The sequence below is a fragment of the Takifugu rubripes genome, chromosome 1, assembly GCF_901000725.2.
Source record: "Takifugu rubripes chromosome 1, fTakRub1.2, whole genome shotgun sequence".
In the NCBI taxonomy this organism is placed as follows: Eukaryota; Metazoa; Chordata; class Actinopteri; order Tetraodontiformes; family Tetraodontidae; genus Takifugu; species Takifugu rubripes.
Genome location: NC_042285.1, coordinates 27,257,857 through 27,283,697, shown reverse-complemented (window position 1 = coordinate 27,283,697; position 25,841 = coordinate 27,257,857). Strand labels below are relative to the sequence as shown.

At 49.0% G+C, this 25,841-nt stretch overlaps 4 protein-coding genes and 2 long non-coding RNA genes across 8 annotated transcripts; 1 reads left to right on the top strand and 5 right to left on the bottom strand.

Annotated features, from left to right (window-relative positions):
- Positions 1 to 1,720: 1,720 nt before the first annotated feature.
- Positions 1,721 to 6,210, bottom strand: mstnb (myostatin b). Of its 3 annotated transcripts, none has more exons than XM_029828263.1 (4): positions 5,007 to 6,210; positions 4,384 to 4,754; positions 3,678 to 3,867; positions 1,721 to 2,108 (listed from the first exon to the last, which is right to left on the bottom strand). In XM_029828263.1, the coding sequence occupies exons 1-4, from the start codon at positions 5,383 to 5,385 to the stop codon at positions 2,029 to 2,031; spliced, it is 1,020 nt and encodes a 339-aa protein (XP_029684123.1). In that variant the 5' UTR covers positions 5,386 to 6,210; the 3' UTR covers positions 1,721 to 2,028.
- Positions 6,211 to 6,567: 357 nt separating this feature from the next.
- Positions 6,568 to 8,782, top strand: c1h2orf88 (chromosome 1 C2orf88 homolog). Its single transcript, XM_011613067.2, has 2 exons — positions 6,568 to 6,922; positions 7,609 to 8,782. The coding sequence occupies exon 2, from the start codon at positions 7,787 to 7,789 to the stop codon at positions 8,051 to 8,053; it is 267 nt and encodes an 88-aa protein (XP_011611369.2). The 5' UTR covers positions 6,568 to 6,922; positions 7,609 to 7,786; the 3' UTR covers positions 8,054 to 8,782.
- A 334-nt stretch (positions 8,783 to 9,116) lies between these two features.
- On the bottom strand, positions 9,117 to 9,910 carry LOC115250900 (uncharacterized). The gene is made up of 2 exons (XR_003889446.1): positions 9,811 to 9,910; positions 9,117 to 9,311 (listed from the first exon to the last, which is right to left on the bottom strand). It is a non-coding gene; the product is annotated as an uncharacterized lncRNA (long non-coding RNA).
- Positions 9,911 to 10,270: 360 nt separating this feature from the next.
- hibch (3-hydroxyisobutyryl-CoA hydrolase) lies at positions 10,271 to 18,929 on the bottom strand. Its single transcript, XM_011613074.2, has 14 exons — positions 18,799 to 18,929; positions 18,486 to 18,528; positions 18,133 to 18,264; positions 17,859 to 17,943; positions 17,581 to 17,661; positions 17,441 to 17,493; positions 14,121 to 14,199; positions 12,022 to 12,167; positions 11,676 to 11,762; positions 11,546 to 11,604; positions 11,375 to 11,456; positions 11,068 to 11,187; positions 10,817 to 10,850; positions 10,271 to 10,743 (listed from the first exon to the last, which is right to left on the bottom strand). The coding sequence occupies exons 1-14, from the start codon at positions 18,828 to 18,830 to the stop codon at positions 10,628 to 10,630; spliced, it is 1,149 nt and encodes a 382-aa protein (XP_011611376.1). The 5' UTR covers positions 18,831 to 18,929; the 3' UTR covers positions 10,271 to 10,627.
- Positions 18,930 to 19,548: 619 nt separating this feature from the next.
- LOC115251283 (annexin B11-like) lies at positions 19,549 to 20,490 on the bottom strand. The gene is made up of 4 exons (XM_029842967.1): positions 20,399 to 20,490; positions 20,291 to 20,320; positions 19,852 to 20,201; positions 19,549 to 19,697 (listed from the first exon to the last, which is right to left on the bottom strand). The coding sequence occupies exons 2-4, from the start codon at positions 20,307 to 20,309 to the stop codon at positions 19,662 to 19,664; spliced, it is 405 nt and encodes a 134-aa protein (XP_029698827.1). The 5' UTR covers positions 20,310 to 20,320; positions 20,399 to 20,490; the 3' UTR covers positions 19,549 to 19,661.
- Positions 20,491 to 22,486: 1,996 nt separating this feature from the next.
- Positions 22,487 to 23,656, bottom strand: LOC105417720 (uncharacterized). Its single transcript, XR_003891602.1, has 3 exons — positions 23,515 to 23,656; positions 23,277 to 23,440; positions 22,487 to 22,700 (listed from the first exon to the last, which is right to left on the bottom strand). It is a non-coding gene; the product is annotated as an uncharacterized lncRNA (long non-coding RNA).
- Positions 23,657 to 25,841: the final 2,185 nt, after the last annotated feature.

Sequence of the window (25,841 nt, the reverse complement as noted above, 5' to 3'; positions counted from 1 at the left end):
AGTGGAGCGCAGACGGAAAGGATAAATCACTCAATAAGTGACGACAGGCAACATTCAGCAGCTGGCCCTCTGGCCCTTATCATGTCCCGGACTGCTTGATTTTATTACTTTTCATTGCTTTCTGCCGACCCAAGAGGGATATTTACTGAGAATCTGTCAATCTGGCTTGAATACAACGTCTATTTTATACTCTAGACTTCAAATTACTTTATAACCACCAACCAAAAGTTTTCACCCCGTCCTGCACATGATGGAAACGGGCTCATTCGCAGCGTTCCGAGCGGCCGAGCACCAGATTTCAAACCCACCGGCGTTAAATCGGGTCGTTCCCCGTTGATGCGGAGAGAGTCCTCGCTGGCGTTGAAGGTTCGAAATGTCGGTTAGAAAACGCACGTTTCGCCAACGCCGGCAGGAGGAACGCCGCTCGGTTCCTGCGTCGTGGTGACGGAGCAGCCTAGCGCGCTCGCCTCAGCCTCAGCGGGGCGACCCGGTCCGTCATCGCTCTCGTTGTTGTTGTTGTTGTGGAGGATGTTTACCACGGAGCGATCTGTCAGCACAAACACTTCTCCAGATGTGGGAGCTGCACATCTGTTAAACCATACAGATGTTCTTTCTTTCTTTTTTTTTTGCCTACATGTCACGGATGCTTTTTTTCCCCTCCACTTGTCGTCCATGACCCTGTAACGCGTCCAGGACAGGGCATCCCCCACTTCGCTCCAGATGCTGGAAAACTCGTACAAAAGCTTTAGTCAGACGCAGATTTTCTGTTTCTGTGGATATAAAAGCTCATTTATTAACTGGTAAACAGAGTCAGAGCATCTGAAATCCTTCATTTAGCCTTTAGCTTCGCGGCTAATCTGGCAGAACCGTAGTTCAGGCCAAGGTGACACCTTGTAACATAGAAGAAGGATTCAAAAAGCACACTTAAGCACACTCTGCTGCTTAATTGAGTCTCTAATTAAGCAGCAGAATAGCAAAACGGCAGCAAAATGAAGCCAGCGTCACCAAATGCTCCTGACCAGCTGCCTGTCTGCGCTTCTCAAACCTCAGATGGGATTTTTGGTGACCCTGTGCTCCGTGACGGGCTCGTTCACTCTGACCCCGAGGAAGTGTGTGTGAGTAAAGGGCAAATCCTACATACGCGCTTTAGAGGTCAAAAAATTGGATGAATCTGTCATATATAAAAAGAGAGAACAATAAGAATCGAATACTACACAGATAATTAATTGATAAATATCTGAAGAGGAAAACAGGTTCCAGCCGTTCAGATTCTATTAGTTTTACACAACATGAATGCCGTCCAATAACGGGCTCTCCAGCTGCTTGGACTACTCCTTTACCCCCGAACATCCTTCTTCCCGTTCTCACTCTCACTTCGTCACCTGTCAGAGGCGGAATGTCTTTGGCAAATCCAGGCCTCAGGGGTGCCTCTGCACAGATGCGCCGATGCAAAACGCTTCTCCCGTTCGCGAGGTGTCTCGAAACAAGCGCGCAGCGGCCGGAGCGGAGCGGAGCGGCGCGATCCGTGCGCCACTTGGCCTCCAGCTGTCGGCCTCTGGCCTCTTCTCATCCACTCCAGTTCGCCCAGTTGCTGTAAAAGAGGCTGGAGGTCGTACCAGCAGTTCCATGCGTACCTTTACATTTAAATGTAGGGTCGCCGTCTTTACAGAGTGGAAAACTAGCGCTTTCCTCCGCCTGACTGACGTTTATAAAGGCGGCTTGGGAGCTGTATATTTTTGTGCTGTTTAATTGCTAATTTCTGCAGCCATGAGTCACGATGTGGAGGGTTTAACTGCGGATGGAAACAGCACACTCGCAGGGATGATGTTACATGTCGTCGTTGCGCCGCGACGCCGCTAAATCTGCATCTAAATGATCCCGCGGAAATTTCACCTCCTTCCCAAGATGGAAAAGGAGAGCGAGTCCGGCTCTTCCTGAGGCCGATCTTCGTGGCAGTTGTCCAGCTCTCAGCGGGAAAGGAAGTGGCTCTCGGGGGCCGCGTTCCCTTCGCCCTCTGCCGGGCGGAAGTCAGGCCTCGGGTCGCGCCGTCAGAGCGCGCCAAGGTTCACGTCCTCTCATTAGACTGCAATACTTCCAACATCCCATCGCTGCGAGGGGAAAAAGGCAAAGTCAGGGAATTGGAGTTGCGAGGGTTTTTTTTTGTGAATTATGCTTCAACTTTCTTGGTTTTAACCCGCAGATTCTGTGGGAAGATGCGGTTTTTGTGCTACTGCTGCTGATTCTTCCAACACCTTCGACCTCATTTGCATGAGACTGAGATGCACACACACACACACACACACACACACACACCGACGAGCTTTGAGCTTGAGGAAAATCCTGCGTCCGGGGTTGAACATCCTGTTTGATCCTGACACAGAAACCAAAACGTCCCAAAGAAACAGGCCTCAACAGACAAGCTTGAAACTTTATTTGTTGAAACAAGTGTATAGAGTTGCTGTATTACAACTGTATCTTGCAAGATTGTAGATTAGAAAGGCAACTCCTAGTGGAAATAAGTATACAATACACATTAGCAAACATATCAAAATCAGTTTTTACAACTTTTGTAGCCACCAATCCTCTCTATTGGTGTGCCATAGTGCAAACTGCGTCATTTGTAAGACAGAGTCAAAGCGTGATCTCAACATTCTCAACAATCCGTCCCCTCCGTCTTAGACATGGTTGTAGGCTGCGCCTTCAGTTCAAGTCCTTCTGTCCATTAATGTGAGTTTACAATCAGAATAATTCAAGTGTGTCGGGCAGGTCAGGCGGTGTAGCTGGACAGTGATGAGGGACGGAGCTTCTGCGTGGGCGAAGACGCTGCTGCTTCAACCCCGGTGGAACTTTTTTGGCCGCGCTCTCCGGATCAATAAAAAAAAGGCTGGCTTTTATAGTACTGGTTTTAAGGATTTACGGCATCTTTCCATCGGTTCCTGTGGACCTGTGTGTACTAAAACGTGTTGTACCAGTGTGGAATACCACCTCTGAAGAGTCTTCACCTCTGTTTAACCAAGCCCTTTAAGAAAAAGAATAAAGTCCATGAGGATTCCTGGTTTCGCTCTTGCAAACTGGTGCTCATAAAGACGCGTTAGCGTAAGATGTGTGTTAGCTTGTGTGTCAGCTACGAGTGGAGCGGAGTACGATACATCTGCTGGCGTTATAAATGGACGCTGCATTGAGACGGAAAAGGCTTCTTTTTTAATGATCGTTTCTTTTTTCTCTGTTTGCTCTGAAAGTCCAGCGTGTGTGTGCGTGTGTGTGTGTGAGAGAGAGAGAGAGAGAGAGAGAGAGACATTGAGTCTTTAATTGCAGGAAGGAAAGTGAGAGCTACGGCAGCTGATAAGGTGTTGCCCTGCAGGAAGGTCGGACTGGTTTGAGGCCTCTACTCTGGTTCTATTGCACCGTGTCGCTGCAGGAAGGAGTAAAAAAAGCACTGGAACTGGTAGATCATCAAAAAGTCTGACACTAGAAGGCCCCCCCGACTTAAAGACATCCACAACGGTCCACCACCATGGAGGGGATCTTTCCGTAGATGATCTGCTGTTCTTGGTTGAAGTAGAGCATGTTGATGGGCGACATCTTGGTGGGGGTACAGCAAGGGCCCGCGGTCCCTCTGGGGTTGGCCTTGTTCACCAGGTGGGTGTGCGGGTATTTCTGCAAGTGCATGTACTCACACTCCCCGGAGCAATAGTTGGCCTTGTAGCGCTTTGGGGCTATAATCCAGTCCCAGCCAAAGTCTTCAAAGTCCACCGTGAGCGGGTAGCGGCAGCAACGGGACTCTGGAGAGTTCTCGTCGCAGTCCAGTCCCAGGTCTCTGCGGACACGCCTGGGCCCCTCCGAGATCTTCACCTCCATGAAAGGTTGCTGAAGCGACAGAATGCATGTGAGCGAGGACGCTGACCGGGCAAACACAGCCTGATAATATTATGAAAGTCTTGCAGAAGTTAGATCATGGCTGATTAAGCACCAGCACGCATGTGTGTGTGTGTGTGTGTGTGTGTGTGTGTGTGTGTGTGTGTGTGTGTGCAGCCAATTACTCTGATTTGCACAGTCATACAGAATACTGTAAGGAATGTGCAGCAGGTGAACGTTTATATAATCCAGCCATCAGATTTGAGGTTGTTGCTGACCGGGCAGCTGTCCAAATCCAGATGTTTGCCCACATGTGATCGGGGTTGATTAAGCACTTTGCAAAAGTCTAGATTCTCTGCAGCGGCAGTGAAAAGCAGGAATGTTTAACCACCTGCGGACCTTTCAAAGCTTCTCGGCCCCCTGAAGGCGAAAACAATGGCGCGCGGGGAGCTTGTTTTCGTGCGTGCGCAACTGAAAGGTCTCACCTAAAGTTTCATGCTAAGGAAAGGAAGAAGCGGTTGAGCTCACCAGGCCTTCCTCTCCGGGCTGTGTGGAGGTCACGGCCAAGTCTTTTCCTCTCGAGTCGAACGCGTTAATCTCGATGCCCCAGTTGGTCTCCGGCTGCCGCAGCCACACGCTCAGCACTTGCTTGACGTCTATGCTCTGCCAGGAGCTCACCCCGGCCTTCACGTCCAGCTTCAGGGAGCGGATGCGGATGTGCCGGTTCCCGTCTGTGACCGGCATCAGGCGGGAGATTTGCAGGAACACGGTGGTGGCCTCGGCCGCCGGGCGCAGATGCACCCAGAGCTGCGCGCGGACCAGCCGGCTGACTTGAAACTTTTGAGTGAAGGAGAAATGGCAGCATTTGGGCTCCCCGTTCACTTGGACGACGGACGCGGCTGGAGAGAGAAGAGAACGAACGCGCGCGTTAATAGTGTCACAAATGAGTCGGCGAGGAGCCTTTTAGCTTTCATTCTCTCCACAATTAACCGACACAGTATTATTACGCGTCGCTATCAGTTGCTGTCTGACGTTTTAATTTACTATTTTAGTTCTAAAACTAACATTTCCTGCCGTCAGCGCGCGTAAAGCGCTTTTGGAGACTTTAGCGCACCGTCGCTGGCGCGCGCCACAGCGAGGTAAACACTCACGTTCAGTGGCCATCATCATGATGGTCTCCGTGATGGCGTGCTCGTCGTCCTCCTCCGTGACCACATCCCTGTTGTCATCGCCCAGCACGTCGTACTGGTCGAGGAGCTGCTGCAGCGGCGGCGCTTTGGGCAGGAGCTGCTTCACCGTGTCCCGGCTGATGTTTGGAGCCTCTTTCATCCGCAGCTTGCTCAGAATCTGAGACTTGATGGCGTTTAATCGCATGGTTTTGATGTGCTGTCGGACGTCGCAGGTGACGCACTGCTCCGTGTCCTCTGGGCTGCCGACGGGCGGCTGCTGGTGCGTCTCTTGGCCACTCAACACCACCAAACTCAAAGAAATCATCAGGCTAAAATGCAGCATGCTCGGAGACAGTTGCATTGTCTCCTGAAGACGTGGAAATGCGTTCTATAAAAAGTATATCCCTTGGCGTGTTCTGGTTCTGACGCGCAGCCTGGGCTGGGTTTGGATTAATGTCCCACACTGAGAGGCATCATGCTTTATTAGCGCGCACCTTTTTATACTCCAACTTTAGTCGCTTTTGTGTCGTCAAAAACCATGATTGGCTGGACAGACAACAATGAATTTAAACCGACTGACAGGGAAGTTTTTTTCCTTGTCAACCCATACAGGGACGGAGAGCGCGAGCATGTGCTGAACGCGTCCCCAGATGGATAAATTAACCGCGCTTACGGTGATTGCGCAACGAGCATCTTGCGTGTCGCGTTAAGATGAAGTTCGAGTAGTGTGACCCAGTTTGGGTCATTCTGACTTTATTAAAGTCTGTCAACGAAGTCAACATGAAACTGGTGCATTTGCAGGTGTTTCGAAGATATCGATCAAGGATTGTTTGTAAATGGGGAGAGCTCATTTACCACGTCGTAGAATCTTATTCAATCACTAAAACGAAACTAAAAGTTTAAATATTTGACTCGATTCTATCATTTTGTTTCTTCAATGCTTTTGAATTTGTAACCTATCTCCGGTGAAAAAAGTAAACACATCGTTTTTAAAATATGTGATAAAAAATGTGATGGTAGCGGTTTGTGAATAAATGGCGCCATCTCGTGGCGTAATTTATATTACCATGTTATTACTTTATATTACGTAATTTATATATATTATATTACTCACCCACCAAACAGAAAAACTTTTCATTTTTCCATACTGTTACTGAGCTTTTTGAATTTCCGGTTGGAATTCGTTTAATAATAATTGCCTTTGAATATCATTACCCTCAAGAGATTGTTTTAACTCATCTCTCCTTTATTGGTGCGTATCTGTTAACTTCACAGACATCTTCTCGATTGGTAATTTCATTAGTCACTTGTAGTTGGCCATTAGTCACTGTTACATTATAGCTAAAGTTTCGAAAGATCTCTAAATGCCTCTTTAATTCCTAAACTCGTTTTAACTGCAGTACCAGATGCGTCCACATGATGGCGCCGTTTCACCGCTGTCGGGGTCGAGCGCCGCTGCGACTCCGTCGCCGCCACGCAGCGTCGCTCCTTCTGAAGTCAATCCAGATTTCGGATTTCCTCCCAGCCGATGAGCTTCAGTTGGTGCTGACCGACGTGAAAGAAGCACGCAGAAACCATCTGCTCTTTCGGCGCTGGGTTTCCTCTCCTAATCAGAGATTATTCAGAAATCTGGAACACTCCCATCCTGCAGTAGACTAAAGCAGTAACTTGGAGGATCGGTTTTCCCTCTCTTCTTTTGTGTTTAGTTGGGTTTTTCTTTTACGCACATATCACTGGAATGTCAAGTTCAGATCGGTTGGATGACGTCTGAAGAGCGCCTCCGCAGATGATGTCGGGATTATAATTTACTTGAATGACCTTGGGTTTTATTTTCTGTCCCCGGGTTTTGGCTGTCTGGAATGGACAGGAGGCTGACGTCTCCCCACACTCTGGTAAAAGTAAGTACCGCTCTGGAGGATCACGTTTTGGATGTCATGTGTGTCTCTGAGCCTCAGACCAGGCTCCCCATTGTGTTGTGTTCGAGTAAATTATCCCACTTTAATCTTAATCCCATGTTTGTCTGCCAGACACCGGATGCTCTTTTCCTGTTTTGTTAGAACCATTTAAGCACATTATCATATCAGATGCAGCAGAGACTGACTGTGAGTGCTCTGGTTTGTATTCTAACGTTGCTGCTGCTGCTGCTCACACGCACGCTCCCCGTTCTGCATTAATCATTCAGGAGCCAGCGTGTTGGAGCAGCTTTCTGAACGGAGCACATGTTCCCCGAGGCCCCCAGAAACAGAGCTGTCAGGGCGAATCACGCTCGGTTAGTGGAACAGATGGGAAACAAGGCCTTACAAACAGCAGCGCGGCATCGGCGCGCGCCCGCCACGCAGACACGCTTCCGTGTCGTGCACTGCTGCACGGGCCGGGGGATTGAGTCATAACTCACGGGGAGGTTAAGGACAGGGAGGGGTCGGGAATGAGTAACGTTTGAAACCCCTGCAGAGGCGAGGCCGTGACCCCGCGGCCGGGGTCAAGCCCGCGGCGTCAAGATCGCCTTCAATCCGTTTTTTCTTTTGCCTCCAGCTGGTTATTTGTCACCTGGACTTAACCTGTCCTCTTTTCCGTCCCCCTGCAGCCGAGGACGAGCTGAGGTCCAGCCGTGGCCATGGAGCGGGTCTGACAGGGCAGCGCGGGGATGCGCCCCCTCGCCGGTCACCTTCTCAGCACCAAACCCGAAGAGGAATCCCGACGCGCGCTCGGGGATGTGAGCTCACAACCTGCAGCACTGCTTCCCAACTTGCACCCTCTGGAGGATGGGCTGTGTTAAATCCAAGAAGAGCGGCGCCGCGGCCCTGAATGCGAACTCCGCGGAGCGTGCGGGAGGCAGAGCCAAGGGCGAGAGAGCCCGCCTGGTTCACCCGGAGGAGGACCCGGCGGACGGCTCCCCCCAGGCCGACCCGGTGCTGCTGGAGTACGCCCAGAAGCTCTCCGAGGAGATCGTGGTGCGGGCCGTGCAGCAGTGGGTGGAGGTGGACCGGCGCTACTGCGACATCCCCTACATCGAATGCGACGTCCCGTGAGGAGCGTCCCCGGGCCCGGGACACGGCTCGAGCGCAGTGAAACTCTCCAACTCTTTATTCGGGTTTTGACCCACTTTCCGGATTGGGATTATACTTGGATCGGGTCTAAACGCAGCCTGATTCGATTCCCGGGGTTTCTAAACTCGCTGCAGCGCCGTTGACTGGAGATCGTTTTCCCCGGCCCTTATTTGTCCCGTCATCTGATCGGTGCACGGGCGCGCACGGGCGTGCACGGATGCCTCCTGCAGCCGAGACCGTCTCCTCTTCCGGAGGACGTTATTAATCGGTGCCATCAGGTGGAGAAGACCTCGCTGGCATGGTCTCAAGGCCTCCTCAGCTCCGCTCATCTCGGCGCGCCATCGGCCCTGAGGGGCGGAAATGTGACGCAGTTCCGGTTTGGACTTGTCCAAGAACTGGACGGAAGCTCAGAGAGGACCTGCTGAAGAATCCCAGACCTTTCCAAAATGTTTGAGGCCTTAATAATCCGCAGCACAAATATGCAAACATGGACGAGGTGGGGCTCCAGGGTTCTGTTCCTCGGGCCCAAATGGTGCGGGACTACTGGTGTCACTGGGATGTACCCAGAATTCCAGCTGTGGTCCAGCTGAGAAGCCATATCAAAGCGTCTCCTCCTGTAACATCAGTGACTCTGGTGATGAGGAGACATTTCCAAAGTCTCAGACTGTCCTCGCCTGAGATCAGATCCCAATAAACCTTCCTGAACCCTAAACTGGTCCCAGTCTGTCCGGATCCGTCAGCATATTTCAGCTGCTTGTTGTGTCCCGTGGGTCCGTTGCGTCTCACGGGGACGTCGGACGGTTGTCATAGAAACGAGACAGGGCGGGCTCGATTAAGATAAAATCGGGTTTCGTGTTAAGGGCTCAAATATGGAACTTCTACAAATTAAACTTGACAATTTTACGTCGTTTGGAGGAGTTCGTATTTTTCCATCAGAGTTTTATGTTTGATAAATTTGCAGGATATTGGAAATTCGTCTCCGTGTGAAGGTTTGTTTTTTTTAGGTCATATTCAAGACTTGAGATCGACCAGAAACCTTATTTTGCTCTGGAAAACGACCGTGGTGGCTTTAATGACCGACGTCAAACAGGTGGATGCAGGCAGAGACGGGAGAGATCAAAGAAGATCAAAGCCCTAAAGCGGCGGTCTCGCTGCGCGTTGAGCGGAACTCTCAGGGTTTATGGTCCAGTCACAGGAGGTCGTGGTCCTGGAGATCCACCTCCAGGTCTGGGAGGATCTGCTGGAGATCCCACAGGCACGTTCAGAAAAGAGACGCGTCGTCAGTCAGAAATACTCCCGTGGTCGTTGTGCACACACCGACGAACGCACAGCGACGAACACACACCGACGAACACACACCGACGAACACACACACCGACGAACACACAGCGACGAACACACAGCGACGAACACACACACACCGACGAACACACACACACCGACGAACACACACACACCGACGAACACACACCGACGAACACACACCGTAACACACGGCTACGAACACACGGCTACGAACACACACCGACGAACACACACCTACGAACACACACCGTAACACACACCTACGAACACACACCGTAACACACGGCTACGAACACACACCGTAACACACACCTACGAACACACACCTACGAACACACACCGTAACACACACCGACGAACACACACCTACGAACACACACCGTAACACACACCGACGAACACACACACCGTAACACACACCTACGAACACACACCGTAACACACGGCTACGTCAGCAGCTCCACTTTATTGCAGCGTCCAACTGAACCTGCGTCTCAGAAAACACACAACCATCGATTTCAGGAGGCGACGTCACTTCAGAACACACAGCGACGAACACACACACACCGACGAACACACACACACCGACGAACACACACACACCGACGAACACACACCTACGAACACACACCGTAACACACACCTACGAACACACACCGTAACACACACCTACGAACACACACCGTAACACACACCTACGAACACACACCTACGAACACACACCGTAACACACACCTACGAACACACACCGTAACACACACCTACGAACACACACCGTAACACACACCTACGAACACACACCGTAACACACACCTACGAACACACACCGTAACACACACCGACGAACACACACACCGTAACACACACCTACGAACACACACCGTAACACACGGCTACGTCAGCAGCTCCACTTTATTGCAGCGTCCAACTGAACCTGCGTCTCAGAAAACACACAACCATCGATTTCAGGAGGCGACGTCACTTCAGACGCGCCGATAAAACAACAGCGGCACCTTTTTCCTTCGGATTAATTCTAAAAATACAGACCCGCCTGAAACGTGCTCGCATTCGCCCCACGTGCCTCCGGCGCCGCCGCCGGCCGCCTGTACGGCTGCAGCCTCTCCAGGTGTGACACAGTTTGCTCCTCCTGCTTCTATTCTAGGTGTGAAGATGAATCATCTGGGGGCCGAACACTGACTCGACTCCTCTGTCCTCTCAAAGGCTCGGCGGTGCGTTTTTGGAGGTGGGACTTTAGAACGTCAGGTCTTTGTGGCCCAGGGAGGAGAAGCTCTGCTCCACCATCTGATGGGACACTTCCTCCAGCGTGGGGGGGTTCCACTTGGGACTCTGGTCCTTGTCTATCAACACTGTGGAAGATAAGCAGGTGGAAAAGCTGTTAGATGACTTTAGGTTGAGGAGTGGAGCCATTTTATTACTCACCGGCTCGAACGCCCTCGTAGAAATCACAGCCCCTCTGCAGGAACCAGAGGAAAACACCATGAGAAGACGACCTTTTCCACGTCTCCTTAAAGGTTACGTGGTTTTCTAGGACCAAAACTGCTCGTCCTACTCTGCCTTTCACAGTTTAGCCACCGCGCTACACGTGTTAGCATGCACTCTTAGTCCTGAGCTGTAAACATGGAGTCGGCAGCGGTTTGGCTCCGAGTTCTTGTTTTTATTCGTGTGTTTACCATGCACGCCTGGCTCAGCCGATACTCCATCACCAACACTTCGGACAGGCTCAGAGTTGCTCCGGCCTGAAGCTGCCTGAAGGTGATCTTCATGGACGTGGGGGACATCTTGGACAGTGTCTGGGAAATAAAGGTGAAACATGGGTACAAATGTGTCAAATACGGGAGTGGACCGTGACGTTGAGCCCTTCTTAACCCTGCAGCACAATCATTGTGAGGAGGAGGAGGAGGGGCTTAATCTGATGTTGGACGGGGTGGGCGGAGCCAGCAATGAATCTCATTAAAATGAATCTCATTCTGCTCAGACCTCCGCTTGTTTCTTGGCAAACGACGAGTCGTCGGCCTTCAGGTTCTGCACGATGCCCTCTACGCTGCTGGAGCTGAACAGCCTGTGGGGGGGGGGGGGGGACGTGAAAACGCACCATGTTATTACTGGAGACACTGGAGCCCAAACGCCCCGCATCAGTTATGGACCTACCTGTTGATGTCTGACAGGTGTTTCTCCAAGACAAACGGCTTCTCCGAGTCCAGAGAGCTCTGCAGGCAGACGGGAGGTTGGAACGGGACGCTGACAAGCAGTGAGGGGAGCAACACCTGAAGGTTCAGACCTGGTTCTGGTACGACTGCAGAACGTTAGAGACGTCTTCAGCGGACGGAGACTTCAGGTCCACCAGCTCCTTCTCCAGGTCTGGGATCTGTGGGAGTCATCACATTCAGAGATTGGTGATGAAACCAGAGGCTCTGGGCTGGTTCAGATAAAGAACCGGGCGTCATCGGCTCCTAATCCTTCTGCTCCACGTGACCCGCGACCTGATCCAGCACCGTCCCGCAAATCTAAATTCTGCCTGTGTGGTTGATGAAAAATCTCCAGCTCCCACGTCATCAGCGGGTTCTTAAAGACCCCAGCTGGAATTAAACCCAGCGGTTAACATCACTTCTTTAAAGCCAACGTACGTGCTTGGACTCCACAAAGTGTGTGGCGACGCCGACCCGCTGCACGTCACGTCCTTTCAGACGGAAGCCCGTCAAGGCCAGAAAGAGTCCCAGCTTTCCCTGCAGCCTTGGCAGAAAATAGCCGCCTCCCACATCAGGAAAAAGACCTGCCAAGAACATAAACACATCAACTATCAAACAAATTTCATCATCATTTTGGTTTCTCCTTAAAACAATCGGGGAAAAAAAGAACGGACTCCAGATGAAAGTTCCATTAGCATCCAGGCTAATGGTGATTAGCACAGCAGCTAACACAGATCTGTGTTTCCCAGCGCTTCAGTTTCATTCCGGCGATTAGACAGTGAGGGAAAAATGAGATTCCGTTGGACACAGTTGGATTTCTGACATCTTTACAGCCTTTGTGTGAGGACGTGGGGGAAGGGGGGGGGATTAGGGCGGCTGACCTGATTTACAGCTGAAGATGTAATATCATAAATGTGGCAGCTTATGGCTGTTGTTCAGTATGCTAGCAGGGTCGGGTTTAATCTGTTAATCTGACCACAGGAGGAGTTAACCTTAACGTGACAGCGCAAGTGTGTGGATACGTGTCTGTTGGGGGGGTAGGGTAAAGGTTTAAAACACACAATACAGTTGCAGTGTTCTGCTGGGACACAAGCTAAAGGCTAACGTGTTAGCATGTCGCTCCAGACCTTCTGCCGTCTCGTACAAATGTCACGTTTACTGAACGTTACAGCTGGAAAATGTCAACGTTACGTCACAACTGAAGTCATCTGGCTGTTCCTTGAATATTCGGATAATTTCATGACGTTAATCTCCAGATGAGCCCCCCCCCCCACACACACACACACTCCTCTTTGACCTCTTATTTCAAGAGCAAAAGCTGCCATTTGGTGGTCTTTGAGGTGGGGGTAGAGACAGGATGCCATTAATAAATTATAGGGAGGGTTGTGTGGGGGGGGGGGGCGGGGAATCCCTGATCACGTGATGAAGGGAAGGACAAACAGCTCGCACCTTTTCCATCTGAGCAGCAGGAGATTAACCAGCTGTGGAAAAACATGATGAAACACTTCAGGATGTCCTTTGGAATAACTCTGGCTTCACCCTCATACATCAACGCGCCAGCTCTCATCGCTCCTCACAACTTCCTGTCTTCTGCAGCAGCCGATTCCTTTCAGAGCATTGAGACTAAACTGGACGTACTGGTCATACTGGACATCTGCTGCCAGGATCAGAACGATTAAAACATGACGGTAACCAGGCTGAACATGAGGGTCAATAAATATCCTCCTGCTGAGTTTTTATTAGCGCACATCTGCAGGAGGAGAAGAGACTAACAAGATTCTCTTCCTGTCACAACAAACAAACAATCGATAGGCTTGCATAATTAACCGGTCCGGAGCTCTGATAATCAACCCGAGCGAGGACGAGCTGCTCGGTCCACGTCAGCTGTGACTCCTCAGTCGTTCCAGACTCTTATTAATCTCTCCGGAGCCTCAGGAGGAGGCCATCTGCTCCCCTGAAGTCAATTAGCTAAAGAGCAAACGATAGCTTAGCGCTGTGGCGCGAGGCCAATTACAGTAGAGGAAGCAGCCCCGAAACCCTTAAATGCTGGATGGGGCGTGCACGTGTGGTGGAGCCGAGCGGCCATTTTGTCCAGTGGATGTGGAGCCCTTTAAAACACACACGTCCCTCATCTGCTGCCGGATGACTGCTTTTATTTACCGTCCTCCCTGAAGCTACAACACGAGAGTTCCTGTGGGAAAGTTGCGGCCGAGCTCCAGATAAACGTGCACGTGCCCTCGCGGGCGTGCGCGAGCACTTATTCTGACATTATCGGCATCTCCTTCGCGCTCCGCAGGGCTGGAATTAAGGGAATTTTCCTGACTTCACCTCAGGACTGTCCTGGTGTCTCCGTGCGCTGCCGTTTCACACTGGGTCGTCACGTGCACGGGCTGTGACGAGGCTGTAACGAGGCCAGCAACACGCATCCCTGCTCCTACATAATTTATGGTCTGGAAGATCCACCCTGGCTGAACTGGGCCGGCCACAGTCGCCCCCAGCCCTCTACTGAGGGAACAAGAACAGCTGGAAGGTCTCACCGATGGCGGTCTCCGGCATGGCGAACAGCGTCTTCTCCGTGGCCACTCGAAACCTCCCGTGCACCGACAGGCCCACGCCCTGCAGACGGGGGGGGGGGGAATCAGGACTTTAGCTCTGGGGAGGGAAGTCAAGGTGAGAAAACTGATGGGGGAAATTGTCTGTCTGTCACTGCTGCAGAGGTGTGTGTGTGTGTGTGTGTGTGTGTGTCCTCCAGCAGTGACAGAGGCCACATGTTGTCAAGCACCTCTTTACATATGTAGGATTGGGTTACCATGGCAACACCATCACCATCCTATATGAGTAAAAGTGCGAGTGCACGCTGACGGGGGAGCGCGCACCACAAACGCTGCTGAACTCAGAAACAGATTTGTTCTTACTCCTAAAATCCGAGGAGGGCGTCGCCACGGTAACGCTCTTTAAAACCCTCTATTGATCAGCGGCGCCGTGATGTCATCGCGCCGTCCCCGGGGGGAGATTTATTACCCTGTTCTGTCAGACGTGAGCGACTGACCTGAGATTTACTCCTTTTAATCAGACATCTGCCATCATATATTCTGGGGAACGGGTCAGACCGCTCGCCGCTGCACCCAAATCTCCCACAATGCACCTGGGTGAAAGTTGGGCCTGGCCCATAACCGGGAGAGGCTCAACAACGGCCCACTGAACAGTTTGAAACATGTTTCCTGCTGTACATTCGGAGCGCTTCAGAGCGACGAGGTGAGTTTTGAGCTCCTCTCGTCCTGGTCTATTAATAGCCGCAGGATGAGTCACGTAAACCCAAGACAAACGAACCTTTTACACGTTTCCTCCAAAGTGCAGAAACAAAGTCAGCGGCAGAAAAGGTGGAAGATTTCCAACCAAACTGTTTAAACAACCCTCCGACTGACGTGTCTCTCGCCATAAAAGTAGCGGAACGCAGCGGCGGCTCGTCAGACGCCGTATAAGAACACGTCTCCTGCTCCTCGGGTAAACAATGGAAATGTGAGACGAGTGTTCGCGGCGCAGGAAATTTACAGCCCAGAGGCTTCGGCGCCGCGCAAAGTCCTCCGATGTTTGTGTTACTGCGGAAAAGCCAAATATTGATACAGCGGCAGGTTGTGCAGAGCCGGGACGTTCGTCTCCGGTTCCACCACAAACACGTCCACGACTTTACAGACGTGTAGAAGAACACGTAGAAGCTAGCTGAGCCTCTTATGACCTCCATAAAGGATCTCTATGACCTCCATGAAGGATCTCTATGACCTCCATAAAGGATCTCTATGGCCTCCATGAAGGATCTCTATGGCCTCCATGAAGGATCTCTATGACCTCCATGAAGGATCTCTATGACCTCCATGAAGGATCTCTATGGCCTCCATGAAGGATCTCTATGGCCTCCATGAAGGATCTCTATGACCTCCATGAAGGATCTCTATGACCTCCATGAAGGATCTCTGCAGGCTAACAGCTCCTCATATTATCCAAGCATCATTTTCAGGTGTTCACCAACACAGCTTTGCCTTTATAGGTCCTGCCCCTGCTGCCACTCCTGCCCCTGCTGCCCCTGCTGCCCCTCCTGCCCCTCCTGCCCCTCCTGCCCCTCCTGCCCCTGCTGCCCCTGCTGCCCCTCCTGCCCCCAAGCGGCTGCAGCCCTGCCTGGGACGTGTTTGGGTGGCATTAATCCCCCTGCAGGTTCCCAGACCTGGTTCCCTGCTGTTCCAGTCTGGCTCCTGCTGGCTGGTGTTCCCTTCTGGAATATTCAATCATCCAACAGTGTTTATTCATTGTCGACTCAAGGCAAAAGCAGCTTTCCCAGAATCCAACTGCAAGGACGTGCGCGTGAGGGATGCAAACAGCCACAAGCTGTCGTCGTGCCTTCTTTGACCTGCTGACATCACAACCTTGCTCCCTGGTGGTTCTTCATCACCAGCTCCAGCAGAAATGTTCTGACGTGGGAGGGTTGATCCTGGAGCAAGGGACCCACTTTTCCATATATAGAACTAGTCTGTTTTCTCACACACACACACACGCACGCACACACACACAGATCACCCTGAGGATGGTTTATATCAACATTCCTGTCCTCCAGCAGCAGCTGGGTGTCCACACACACACACACACACACACACACACACACACACACACACACACACACACACACACACACACACACACACACACACAGACCAGCGCAATAACAGTTAAATATTTGCAAATTCAGGTTTTAATGGTTTCAAAATGGGACGCTAACTGGAAGTGACCACAGCAGACAGACAGTGTTGCACACATCAGACCACAGCACTTAGCCCTTCCCTGTGTTTCCATTAGCACGCATCTTCTTTTTTTTTTCCTGTTTTGTTCTGACAAATGATCGCGTCCGCCTGTCGGCAGTGGGTGGTGTCCTGACCAACACAGCCTGAACCAACAATGGAACATCCTCACCAGCAAGAGGCTGTTTTGGTTCACAGCTTCTAGGATTCAGCCCCTTTGGACACTCAGAGCGGAGGTTATTGGTCTTTCAACTCTTCCTACCATCAACTCGATTTGAATAAGTCTCTGACAGGACGATTGTGGAGCATCTGTGTGGCCTCCAACAGGTCTACAGCAGAACCCCGGTCAGGACCAACATTCTGACCCACCTCCAGGAGGAGAAGGGCTGAAAACCGCATCATTGGAAATTAAGTTTGAAAAACTCTGATTGTCAACATCTGGATGCGACAAAATGCCGACGGTCTCTTCACCTCACAATGACACCCCAAAAAATAACCTTCCCAGATAATCCCTCCCCTAAACAGAGCACAGAAACACCAACCAGCAACAGATTTCTACAGCTGCAAACAGCTTCTGCACATACCAGAGTGGAGGAGTGGGAGGCTGGATGGGGTAAAATCCCTGTCAAGGTCATGTAAAGCTAACACAACAGAATGCATTAAAAGCCACAGCTGCTGTCTGAAAACCAGTCACAAAGCAATAATGAATTAAGGACCTTTGCAATAAAAGCGGTTCAAATCAAGGCCGCTTGAAAACAATAATAATTGCGGCGTCATGCTGATTGAATTACCGGGCGAAATAAAACCAGGAGTGGAAAACAGAGGAAGCAGCAGCAGCTTTGTCATTTTATGTTGCTTCCTTTGCCCCTGGCAACAATACGCGCGTCACTACTGACCCCTGCAGGACAACATGCGCATTACATGATGCACCCACAGAGGTCACATTTAGAGTGAAACGTTAGAGTTGCCACAAAGCTGGTTATTGGTGTAAAAATTCTCATTAATCATTTATTAAAAATCCTTAAAAGTATGTGCTTTTAATGGCTTCCATACATAATAAATATACTCACTCCTCCCATTGTTATTCCATCAATTAGGGCTATATAGGGTTTTTTGTAGGCTCCTGAAAAAAAAAAGGAGAAAAAAAATGAGGCCAACTTGGTAAAAACAGATGATGGTAGAAGCAGAAAAGGTTTGGATATTTTAATACCGATTGCGTTGTTGAGGATGTATTCCTCACGGAAAAAATCCTCCGAGAGAGCGTCTCCTGCTTTCCCTGCTTCCGTTACCGCTAGAAGGAAAAACACAACGACGACTAAAGAGGACAGCGTCACACATTTTATAGAAAATGTGGAGCAGCTTTTCTCAACGTGTGCGTGCGGAGCGATCGTTGCTGCGTGGCTTAGATGCATTTTAGAGAGCAGCGCATCCACAGGGGGGAGCAGACAGGACAGAAGCGACACCGCTGAACGGGTGGAGGTTGCTCACCTCTGATGTCTCCACCAGCACAAAAGGCTTTCCCTCCCGCTCCTCTGATTATCACAATAGCAGCTTCTTGGTCATCTTCCCATTTCTAAAAGAAAATAATAAGAAATTTGAAAGAACTCACTATCCGAATGAACTCATTACATTAATGTACCAAAACCTGATGATGCTTTAAACAAAATAGATTTCAGTTCCATTGATTTCACACTCAGCAAGAATATAATGCACTATAAGTTACTCTATTCACTGATAGAATTTTTTTTGTTTAAGCTGGTACCTTGAGCTGAGGGTAGATTTGACGGGTCATGTTCAGAGTCAGGGCATTTAGGAATTTTGGTCTGTTTAGGGTGATCACACCCGCACAACCCACTTTCTCCAGAAGAACTTCTGGTTCTGCCCGACTTGACATCTGATTTCAAATAAAGACAACAGAACAGTTAGACTGAAGAAGAAAGTTAATAAACTTGGGTCGTGACATTTGCCTCCACGCACGAAATGAAAATGTTCAGCTAAAAAAAAAAAATCAGAAAGAACACAGTAGAAAAGAACCCAAGATGTAAACATTTTAATGAACAAACTAATGTTTGTCAGACCTTTCAATAAGACCCACAGACGATAGTATTTGCTCACCATGTGGGAGTGAATTCGCTGCAGCCTGCAGAGAGAGCTCAGTCTGGGGGAAGAGCAAAGCAGAAAAGTGCAACAGGTCTGGAAGCAATTCGCTGATATTTGTGCCACCCAGGATTTAAACCGACATTATATATATATATACATCCCCTGTCACAACCTAATCACATGTCATGCATTTACACCATTGCTAGCATCCATGTAGCGCACTTAAAGCAGAGTTTTTCCTACCACGTCTGACAAATAACAGGATGACATCACCGTTGGGCTGTTGGGGTATTAAAGTCGTTACAACACCCCGACTGTCTCCACGTACCTGTACTTCGGCGTTAAAACTATAAAAGACATGATTCTGGCTGACTTTCACCCAGATCTTTGCCTGCTCTGGAGAGACAGTTCTGGGTTGCAGGACGTTTGCGCCTACTTCCTGGATGGGAGGCAAGGTTCTCTGTGATTGGCCAGTGGCCGTGACGTCATCAAGGCGTAGGCACCACAGAGGAAGAGTCTGTGCCTGTTGCATTCCCGCGACACTGCCACCTAGCGCTTATATTAGGTAATTTCACTCAAATCTGTGAATATTAGATATTAAACCGTAAGATATTAAACTAAAATAAAATCATATGCATATTGATTAAAACTGAAAAACTATAATGTGTATAATCCACTCACACTGCCTGTGCCTTGTATTTGTTAAGTGTCAATGGTTAATTTTGCATGGAGTTTTGTTTCTAAACTTTTTTTTAATGTGTATGAAGTTTTGTTATGTTCTGTTGCTGTGACTACTGCATTTACACTCAGAGGATAATAAAACTTTATCTTATCTTACGGTAAGTGCTGGATCTTTACTGTTATTATGCCTCTTAAGTAATAGAGCTGGTACATGATCCAGCAATTTTTATAGCCATGAAGTGCACTATGTACAAGGCTGAATATCAAAATAGGACTTTGTTGGGCAGTTCTACTGAAAAGTTAACACAAAAACATGAAAGCAAGCACGTTCAGATAGGAAGCATAGGAAGCAAAGAAAGATAGGAAGATAGGAAGCAAATGAAAACATATTGGTAATTTGTCCCAGTGGTTTTATTTATTTAAATTCTGATTCTGGTAAGAAAACCATAACATTTAAAATTGCATTTAAAGCCAGGGATTTCATGTGAAGATGTTACAAGTCTTCTACATCTAATCAGAGTCGCTGCTGCAGGAGCTGCTGGAGGACTAAAGCGAGAGAGAAAAAAGACACAACACAACAAATTACAAACCAGGCTTTTGTTAGAGACATAGTCAAATATAAAACACACAAACCAAAAAATTACAAGAGAAACTGGATTCTGAGCAGGCAGCCCATCTTATCTGAGGAACATTTTCTTACCTCGTGACTATTTTTCCCTTTCTTGTGACAATGGGCATGTTTGTGACCATGCTTATGCTTGTGCTTCTTGTGTCCATGCCCGTGTCCATGGCCCTGGCCACAGCAAGGACCCTGCTCATGCCCATGTCCATGCCCGTGTCCATGCCCTTGTCCATGTCCGTGCCCGTGTCCATGCCCTTGTCCATGTCCGTGCTCGTGACCATGCCCGTGCCCATGGCCCTGGCCACAGCCAGGACCCTGTGGGCACCCATGCATTGGAGGGGGGCAGGTTGCTGGAGGAGCAGCTCCTGGAGGATACGCAGGGTATCCTGGAGCTGGCGGCTGGTTTGGATAACCTGGATATTGGTTTCCTGAACAGCGAGAGGAAAGAGAGATCAAGGCGTCCATAATTTGACACATGCACTCATTTTTCTTGTTGACAAAAGTGTTTCCTTTGTACCTTGGTTGTGGCCGTACATTCTGACAGAGTCTGGAAATGTGAAGAACATTTGATTAGATGATATGAACAAAAAGGACATCAGCTGAGGGGAGACAGACGTGAACTCACAGTGTGTCCGAGGTCAGATCCGCAGAATGCAGATCTTCACTTGCTGATGCTTTATAAGCACCAGATCACTTCCTGATCCATCCCATCGTGTGTGTGTGTGTGTGTGTGTGTGTATGTATGTGTGTGTGTGTGTGTGTGTGTGTGTGTACGCGTGTGCGTGTGTGTGATCTTTAGCATGCCGTTAAAGTGGGCAGAGTTTATGATATGGACACACACCCTTATGAACTAGTAAAGCTGCACTGGAAAAAATGCGTCATAAAAGTAAGTCTCTCTCTCTCCCTCTCTCCCTCTCTCCCTCTCTCTCTCTCTCTCTCTCTCTTTCAAACCAAAGAAACTTTGATTTATTGCTACATTTTTACTGTTGTGGTTTGGTGTTAGCTGAACATATGCCCAACATGTAACATTATATTTACAAACCTAAAAGAAAGAATTTATTCAGGAGTGGTGTGGGGACAGAGTGCTGAGCAAAGGTCCTAAATTAATGTTCTCTGATTAAATAAAGATAAAATGAACAGGTGTTGATACTGGATATCATGCAGGTAACTGTAGAGTTCCAGGAGTGAGGGAGGGCACAGGTGTGGCCTCTGAGTTTAGAGTTAATAACTGTAACTGCTGTATGTTTCTGTAAAGAAAGTGTTTTGTTTTTGTCTATTGAGACCTTTTAAAGACACGACCCTCAGCAGGGTCTTCGAGGGTGCATGGGAGTTTGCCCAACCAGTCCACATGTGTTTTGTGGACTTGGAGAAGGCATTCGACCGTGTCCCTCGGGGGGTCCTGTGGGGGGTCCTCCGAGAGTATGGGGTGTCGGGCCCGCTGATACGGGCTGTCCGCTCCCTGTACGATCGGTGCCAGAGTTTGGTCCGAATTGCTGGCAGTAAGTCGAACTCGTTTCCGGTGAGGGTTGGCCTCCGCCAGGGCTGCCCTTTGTCACCGATTCTGTTCATAATTTTTATGGACAGAATTTCTAGGTGCAGTCATGGTGTTGAGGGGATCTGGTTTGGTGACCTCAGGATCGCGTCTCTGCTTTTTGCGGATGATGTGGTCCTGTTGGCTTCATCGGCCCGTGACCTCCAACTATCACTGGATCGGTTCGCCGCCGCCTGTGAAGCGGCTGGGATGAGAATCAGCACCTCCAAATCCGAGGCCATGGTTCTCGACCGGAAAAAGGTGGAGTGCCTTCTCCGGGTAAAGGAGGAGATCCTGCTCCAAGTGGAGGAGTTTAAGTACCTCGGGGTCTTGTTCACGAGTGGGGGAAGAATGGAGCGGGAGATCGACAGGCGGATCGGTGCGGCGTCCACAGTAATGCGGACTCTGCACTGGTCCGTAGTGGTGAAGAGAGAGCTGAGCCGAAAGGCGAAGCTCTCGATTTACCGGTCGATCTTCGTTCCTACCCTCACCTATGGTCATGAGCTTTGGGTCATGACCGAAAGAACAAGATCCCGGGTACAAGCGGCTGAAATGAGCTTCCTCCGTAGGGTGGCTGGGCTCTCCCTTAGAGATAGGGTGAGAAGCTCTGCCATCCGGGAGGAGCTCGGAGTAGAGTCGCTGCTCCTCCGCGTTGAGAGGAGCCAGATGGGGTGGCTTGGGCATCTAGTCAGGATGCCCCCTGGACGCCTCCCTGGTGAGGTGTTCAGGGCATGTCCCTCCGGTAGGAGACCCCCGGGGAGACCCAGGACACGTTGGAGAGACTATGTCTCTCGACTGGCCTGGGAACGCCTGGGGATCCCTCCGGATGAGCTGGAGGAGGTGGCTGGGGAGAGGGAAGTCTGGGCTTCTCTCCTTAGGCTGCTACCCCCGCGACCCGACCCGGATAAGCGGTAGAGAATGGATGGATGGATGGATGGACAAACCTGTCAGCCAACATTTCATCCAGGCAGAATCACATAATCTGATCAGATTTATTCCGATTTATGTCTGATCGCTGATGGATTCTGGTCAACACTCTTTAAAACACGCGCCTCTTTATGTCCATCTAGTGGTCGAAGTAAGAACCACACCCACAACTTATCACGTCAATTCACCCAATAAAATTTAAAAAAAATTAACTTCTTTTGCTCGGATATTTAGGGAGTCAAAGAAGAAACACAATTTTGAATCTCTCGTTTAATCCAAGGTCATACACAATCAGATAAAATGAATGTTTTACAGATTTTGGACCAAGAACATGTTATGGGCTTTTAGGACAAAATGAAGAAAAAGGTCAGCAGATGAAGGAAGGCGTCCAGGTGTTCTGGTTCTGCTCCCTTCAACCGGGCTTCATCTAGTCTGAGTCGCTGCTGCTGCTGCAGGAGCTGCTGGATGACTGGCAGCACAATTGGAAAAAGAACAATCACGTCAGTCAGAGATGACAGCTCGTCATTTCCTGACGGGAGAATTTGACTGTCGATGATGCGTTTAAGGCAGCAAAGTTCCGCTGTTTTAAAAGCACATTTTTTAAATCCCTCTTGATCCTCAGTGGCACAAAAGGAGACTTAAATACGACTAGTTTTCTTTGTTAATGTTACTTTCACTCACTGCTGCGGTATGAAAATTGAATTGAAACTCACTTCCACCACGACAGATATTAAATTATTGTAATTTCTCACCTCGCTGTCAAATCTGCAACAGGAAAAATTATTTTCTTTAGTGATTCAATGTAAATATAGATCAAATCTTTTTTTATATTTATATTTTTTTCTGTTAATCTGACTCCTTAACAAAGTATTTGATTAACTGTCATTATGCGCATTTTAAAGGTAAAACTAGCAGCACGTAGTGCACTAACAGTGCACGTTCCTAATCTGCCTTTCTCCCTTTCGACGGGTTCATCTGGAAAACAGTCATGATGATTTAGAGTGGAGGGGTCAGGTTAAAGCGAAGCCTCAGGTCGCCCACTCACCCCATGACAGTCCTTCCCCTTCTTGTGACACTTCCTGTGCTTGTGGCCTCTCTTGTTCCTTCTCCTGCGCTTGGGTCCCCCATGGCAGTGTCCAGGTCCAGACCCGCACCCGTGGCCCCCGTGGCCCCCGTGGCCCCCGTGGCCCCCTTGGCCACAGCCCCCACCTGAATTAAGTCCAAATTTAATGTCAAATACTGGATTTACATTTCAGAAAAAAGGGTTTAACTGACTCATTTACCGTGACGAAACATCTCAGAACTTCAGCTCCTGAAGCTGGAGACAAAGTTGAGATGTTCAGATTTCAAATGGGTCCAAACCTTTGAGAGTGAGAGCGATGAACTCTCAGCGAACTGGGCAGCAACTCCGCATCGGCAGCTCTCACCTGCTGCTCCTTTTATAGAAGGTGGCACCTGAACCAGCGCCGGCCCTCAGCGAGCTGCGCCGGAACAAAGACTCGGGAATGCGGAAACATGAGCAACAATCACTCCTCCCAACATCTCATTTGATATCAAGCCCGACTGGAGCCTTTGTTGGTGTTAATGTTGCTTTTGTCCAATGCAAAAGTTACATTTTAATTCATCAAATGATCTTATATTAAATGTATCAATTTATTACAAGTGAATAGAAGGTTAATTTGGTGCAGCAACATTCACAGTGGACACTTGTCAATATTCTTCTCAGTGTTAACGAAGACGCCGCCGTTAGCATGTTGAGGTAATTATAAACTATAAAGTGTTTCCTAACTTTACTTCAGTGAAAGTCCCTGTCAATCAGGACTGGAGCCTCAGGCCAAGCGTCACGTTACTTGTTGAGTTTGAGACTTTTCAGGGTTTGAGAACTTGTCAAAACTTTGGCACTTTTTGTTTTTGTTGGACGAATCAATTTCAAAATCTAAAATCTTAAACTCTCCAGACGTATTGAGGGTATTGGCCTCTAGAGGTTTAAGGTCACCTAGTCAACTCATAAAGGTTTATTTCAAATGTTCCATCAGTCGTCTGGGATTAATGTCGCCCTCAGCACTTTCATCTGGCTACAAATTAGTATCTAATTTAATAAGTTTCCCATTTTGGTCAGTTATTAATGTATTTTCACCTGTTTTCCTGCATGAGGAGGCTCATAAATGCCTCCTTTCTTATCAGCCTCTGTCACGCTCATATCACATTAAACCACAGAAATGACCAGATTAACCAGTCCCACAGTTTTCCTTTGTAACATGTTTCACCTCAAGGACAAACACACTTTTATCTGTGGAAACACTCCTTCAATTCCTCATGACTGAAAAGGATCTCTATGACCTCCATGAAGGATCTCTATGACCTCCATGAAGGATCTCTATGACCTCCATAAAGGATCTCTATGACCTCCGTGAAGCATCTCTATGACCTCCGTGAAGCATCTCTATGACCTCCGTGAAGGATCTCTATGACCTCCATAAAGGATCTCTATGACCTCCATGAAGGATTTCTATGACCTCCATGAAGCATCTCTATGACCTCCGTGAAGCATCTCTATGACCTCCATGAAGGATCTCTATGACCTCCATGAAGCATCTCTATGACCTCCGTGAAGCATCTCTATGACCTCCATAAAGGATCTCTATGACCTCCATGAAGCATCTCTATGACCTCCGTGAAGCATCTCTATGACCTCCATGAAGGATCTCTATGACCTCCATGAAGCATCTCTATGACCTCCATGAAGGATCTCTATGACCTCCATAAAGGATCTCTATGACCTCCATGAAGCATCTCTATGACCTCCGTGAAGCATCTCTATGACCTCCATAAAGGATCTCTATGACCTCCATGAAGGATTTCTATGACCTCCGTGAAGCATCTCTATGACCTCCGTGAAGCATCTCTATGACCTCCGTGAAGCATCTCTATGACCTCCATGAAGGATCTCTATGACCTCCGTGAAGCATCTCTATGACCTCCGTGAAGCATCTCTATGACCTCCGTGAAGGATCTCTATGACCTCCATAAAGGATCTCTATGGCCTCCATGAAGGATCTCTATGACCTCCATGAAGCATCTCTATGACCTCCATAAAGGATCCCTATGACCTCCATGAAGGATCTCTATGACCTCCATAAAGGATCTCTATGACCTCCATGAAGGATCTCTATGACCTCCATGAAGGATCTCTATGACCTCCATGAAGGATCTCTATGGCCTCCATGAAGGATCTCTATGACCTCCATGAAGCATCTCTATGACCTCCATGAAGGATCTCTATGACCTCCATGAAGGATCTCTATGACCTCCATGAAGGATCTCTATGACCTCCATAAAGGATCTCTATGACCTCCATAAAGAATCTCTATGACCTCCATGAAGGATCTCTATGACCTCCATAAAGGATCTCTATGACCTCCATGAAGGATTTCTATGACCTCCATGAAGCATCTCTATAGGACTTTGTTGGGCAGTTCTTATCTTATCTTATGGTAAGTGCTGGATCTTTACTGTTATTATGCCTCTTAAGTAATAGAGCTGGTACATGATCCAGCAATTTTTATAGCCATGAAGTGCACTATGTACAAGGCTGAATATCAAAATAGGA

Bases quoted from the DNA above. Each gene is read 5' to 3' on its own strand.
- mstnb (XM_029828263.1), bottom strand. From the start codon at position 5,385: ATGCAACTGTCTCCGAGCATGCTGCATTTTAGCCTGATGATTTCTTTG. The intron at 4,755-5,006 runs GTGAGTGTTTAC...TTCTCTCTCCAG, and splicing joins CATGATGATGGCCACTGAAC to CCGCGTCCGTCGTCCAAGTG. The intron at 3,868-4,383 runs GTGAGCTCAACC...CTGTCGCTTCAG, and splicing joins AGCCCGGAGAGGAAGGCCTG to CAACCTTTCATGGAGGTGAA.
- c1h2orf88 (XM_011613067.2), top strand. From the start codon at position 7,787: ATGGGCTGTGTTAAATCCAAGAAGAGCGGCGCCGCGGCCCTGAATGCG.
- hibch (XM_011613074.2), bottom strand. From the start codon at position 18,830: ATGTCTTTTATAGTTTTAACGCCGAAGTACAG. The intron at 17,944-18,132 runs GTACCAGCTTAA...ATTTTCTTTTAG, and splicing joins AAATCTACCCTCAGCTCAAG to AAATGGGAAGATGACCAAGA. The intron at 11,188-11,374 runs GTCTGAGCAGAA...TTTATTTCCCAG, and splicing joins TTGCCAAGAAACAAGCGGAG to ACACTGTCCAAGATGTCCCC.
- LOC115251283 (XM_029842967.1), bottom strand. The intron at 19,698-19,851 runs GTAAGAAAATGT...CTCTCGCTTTAG, and splicing joins AAGGGAAAAATAGTCACGAG to TCCTCCAGCAGCTCCTGCAG.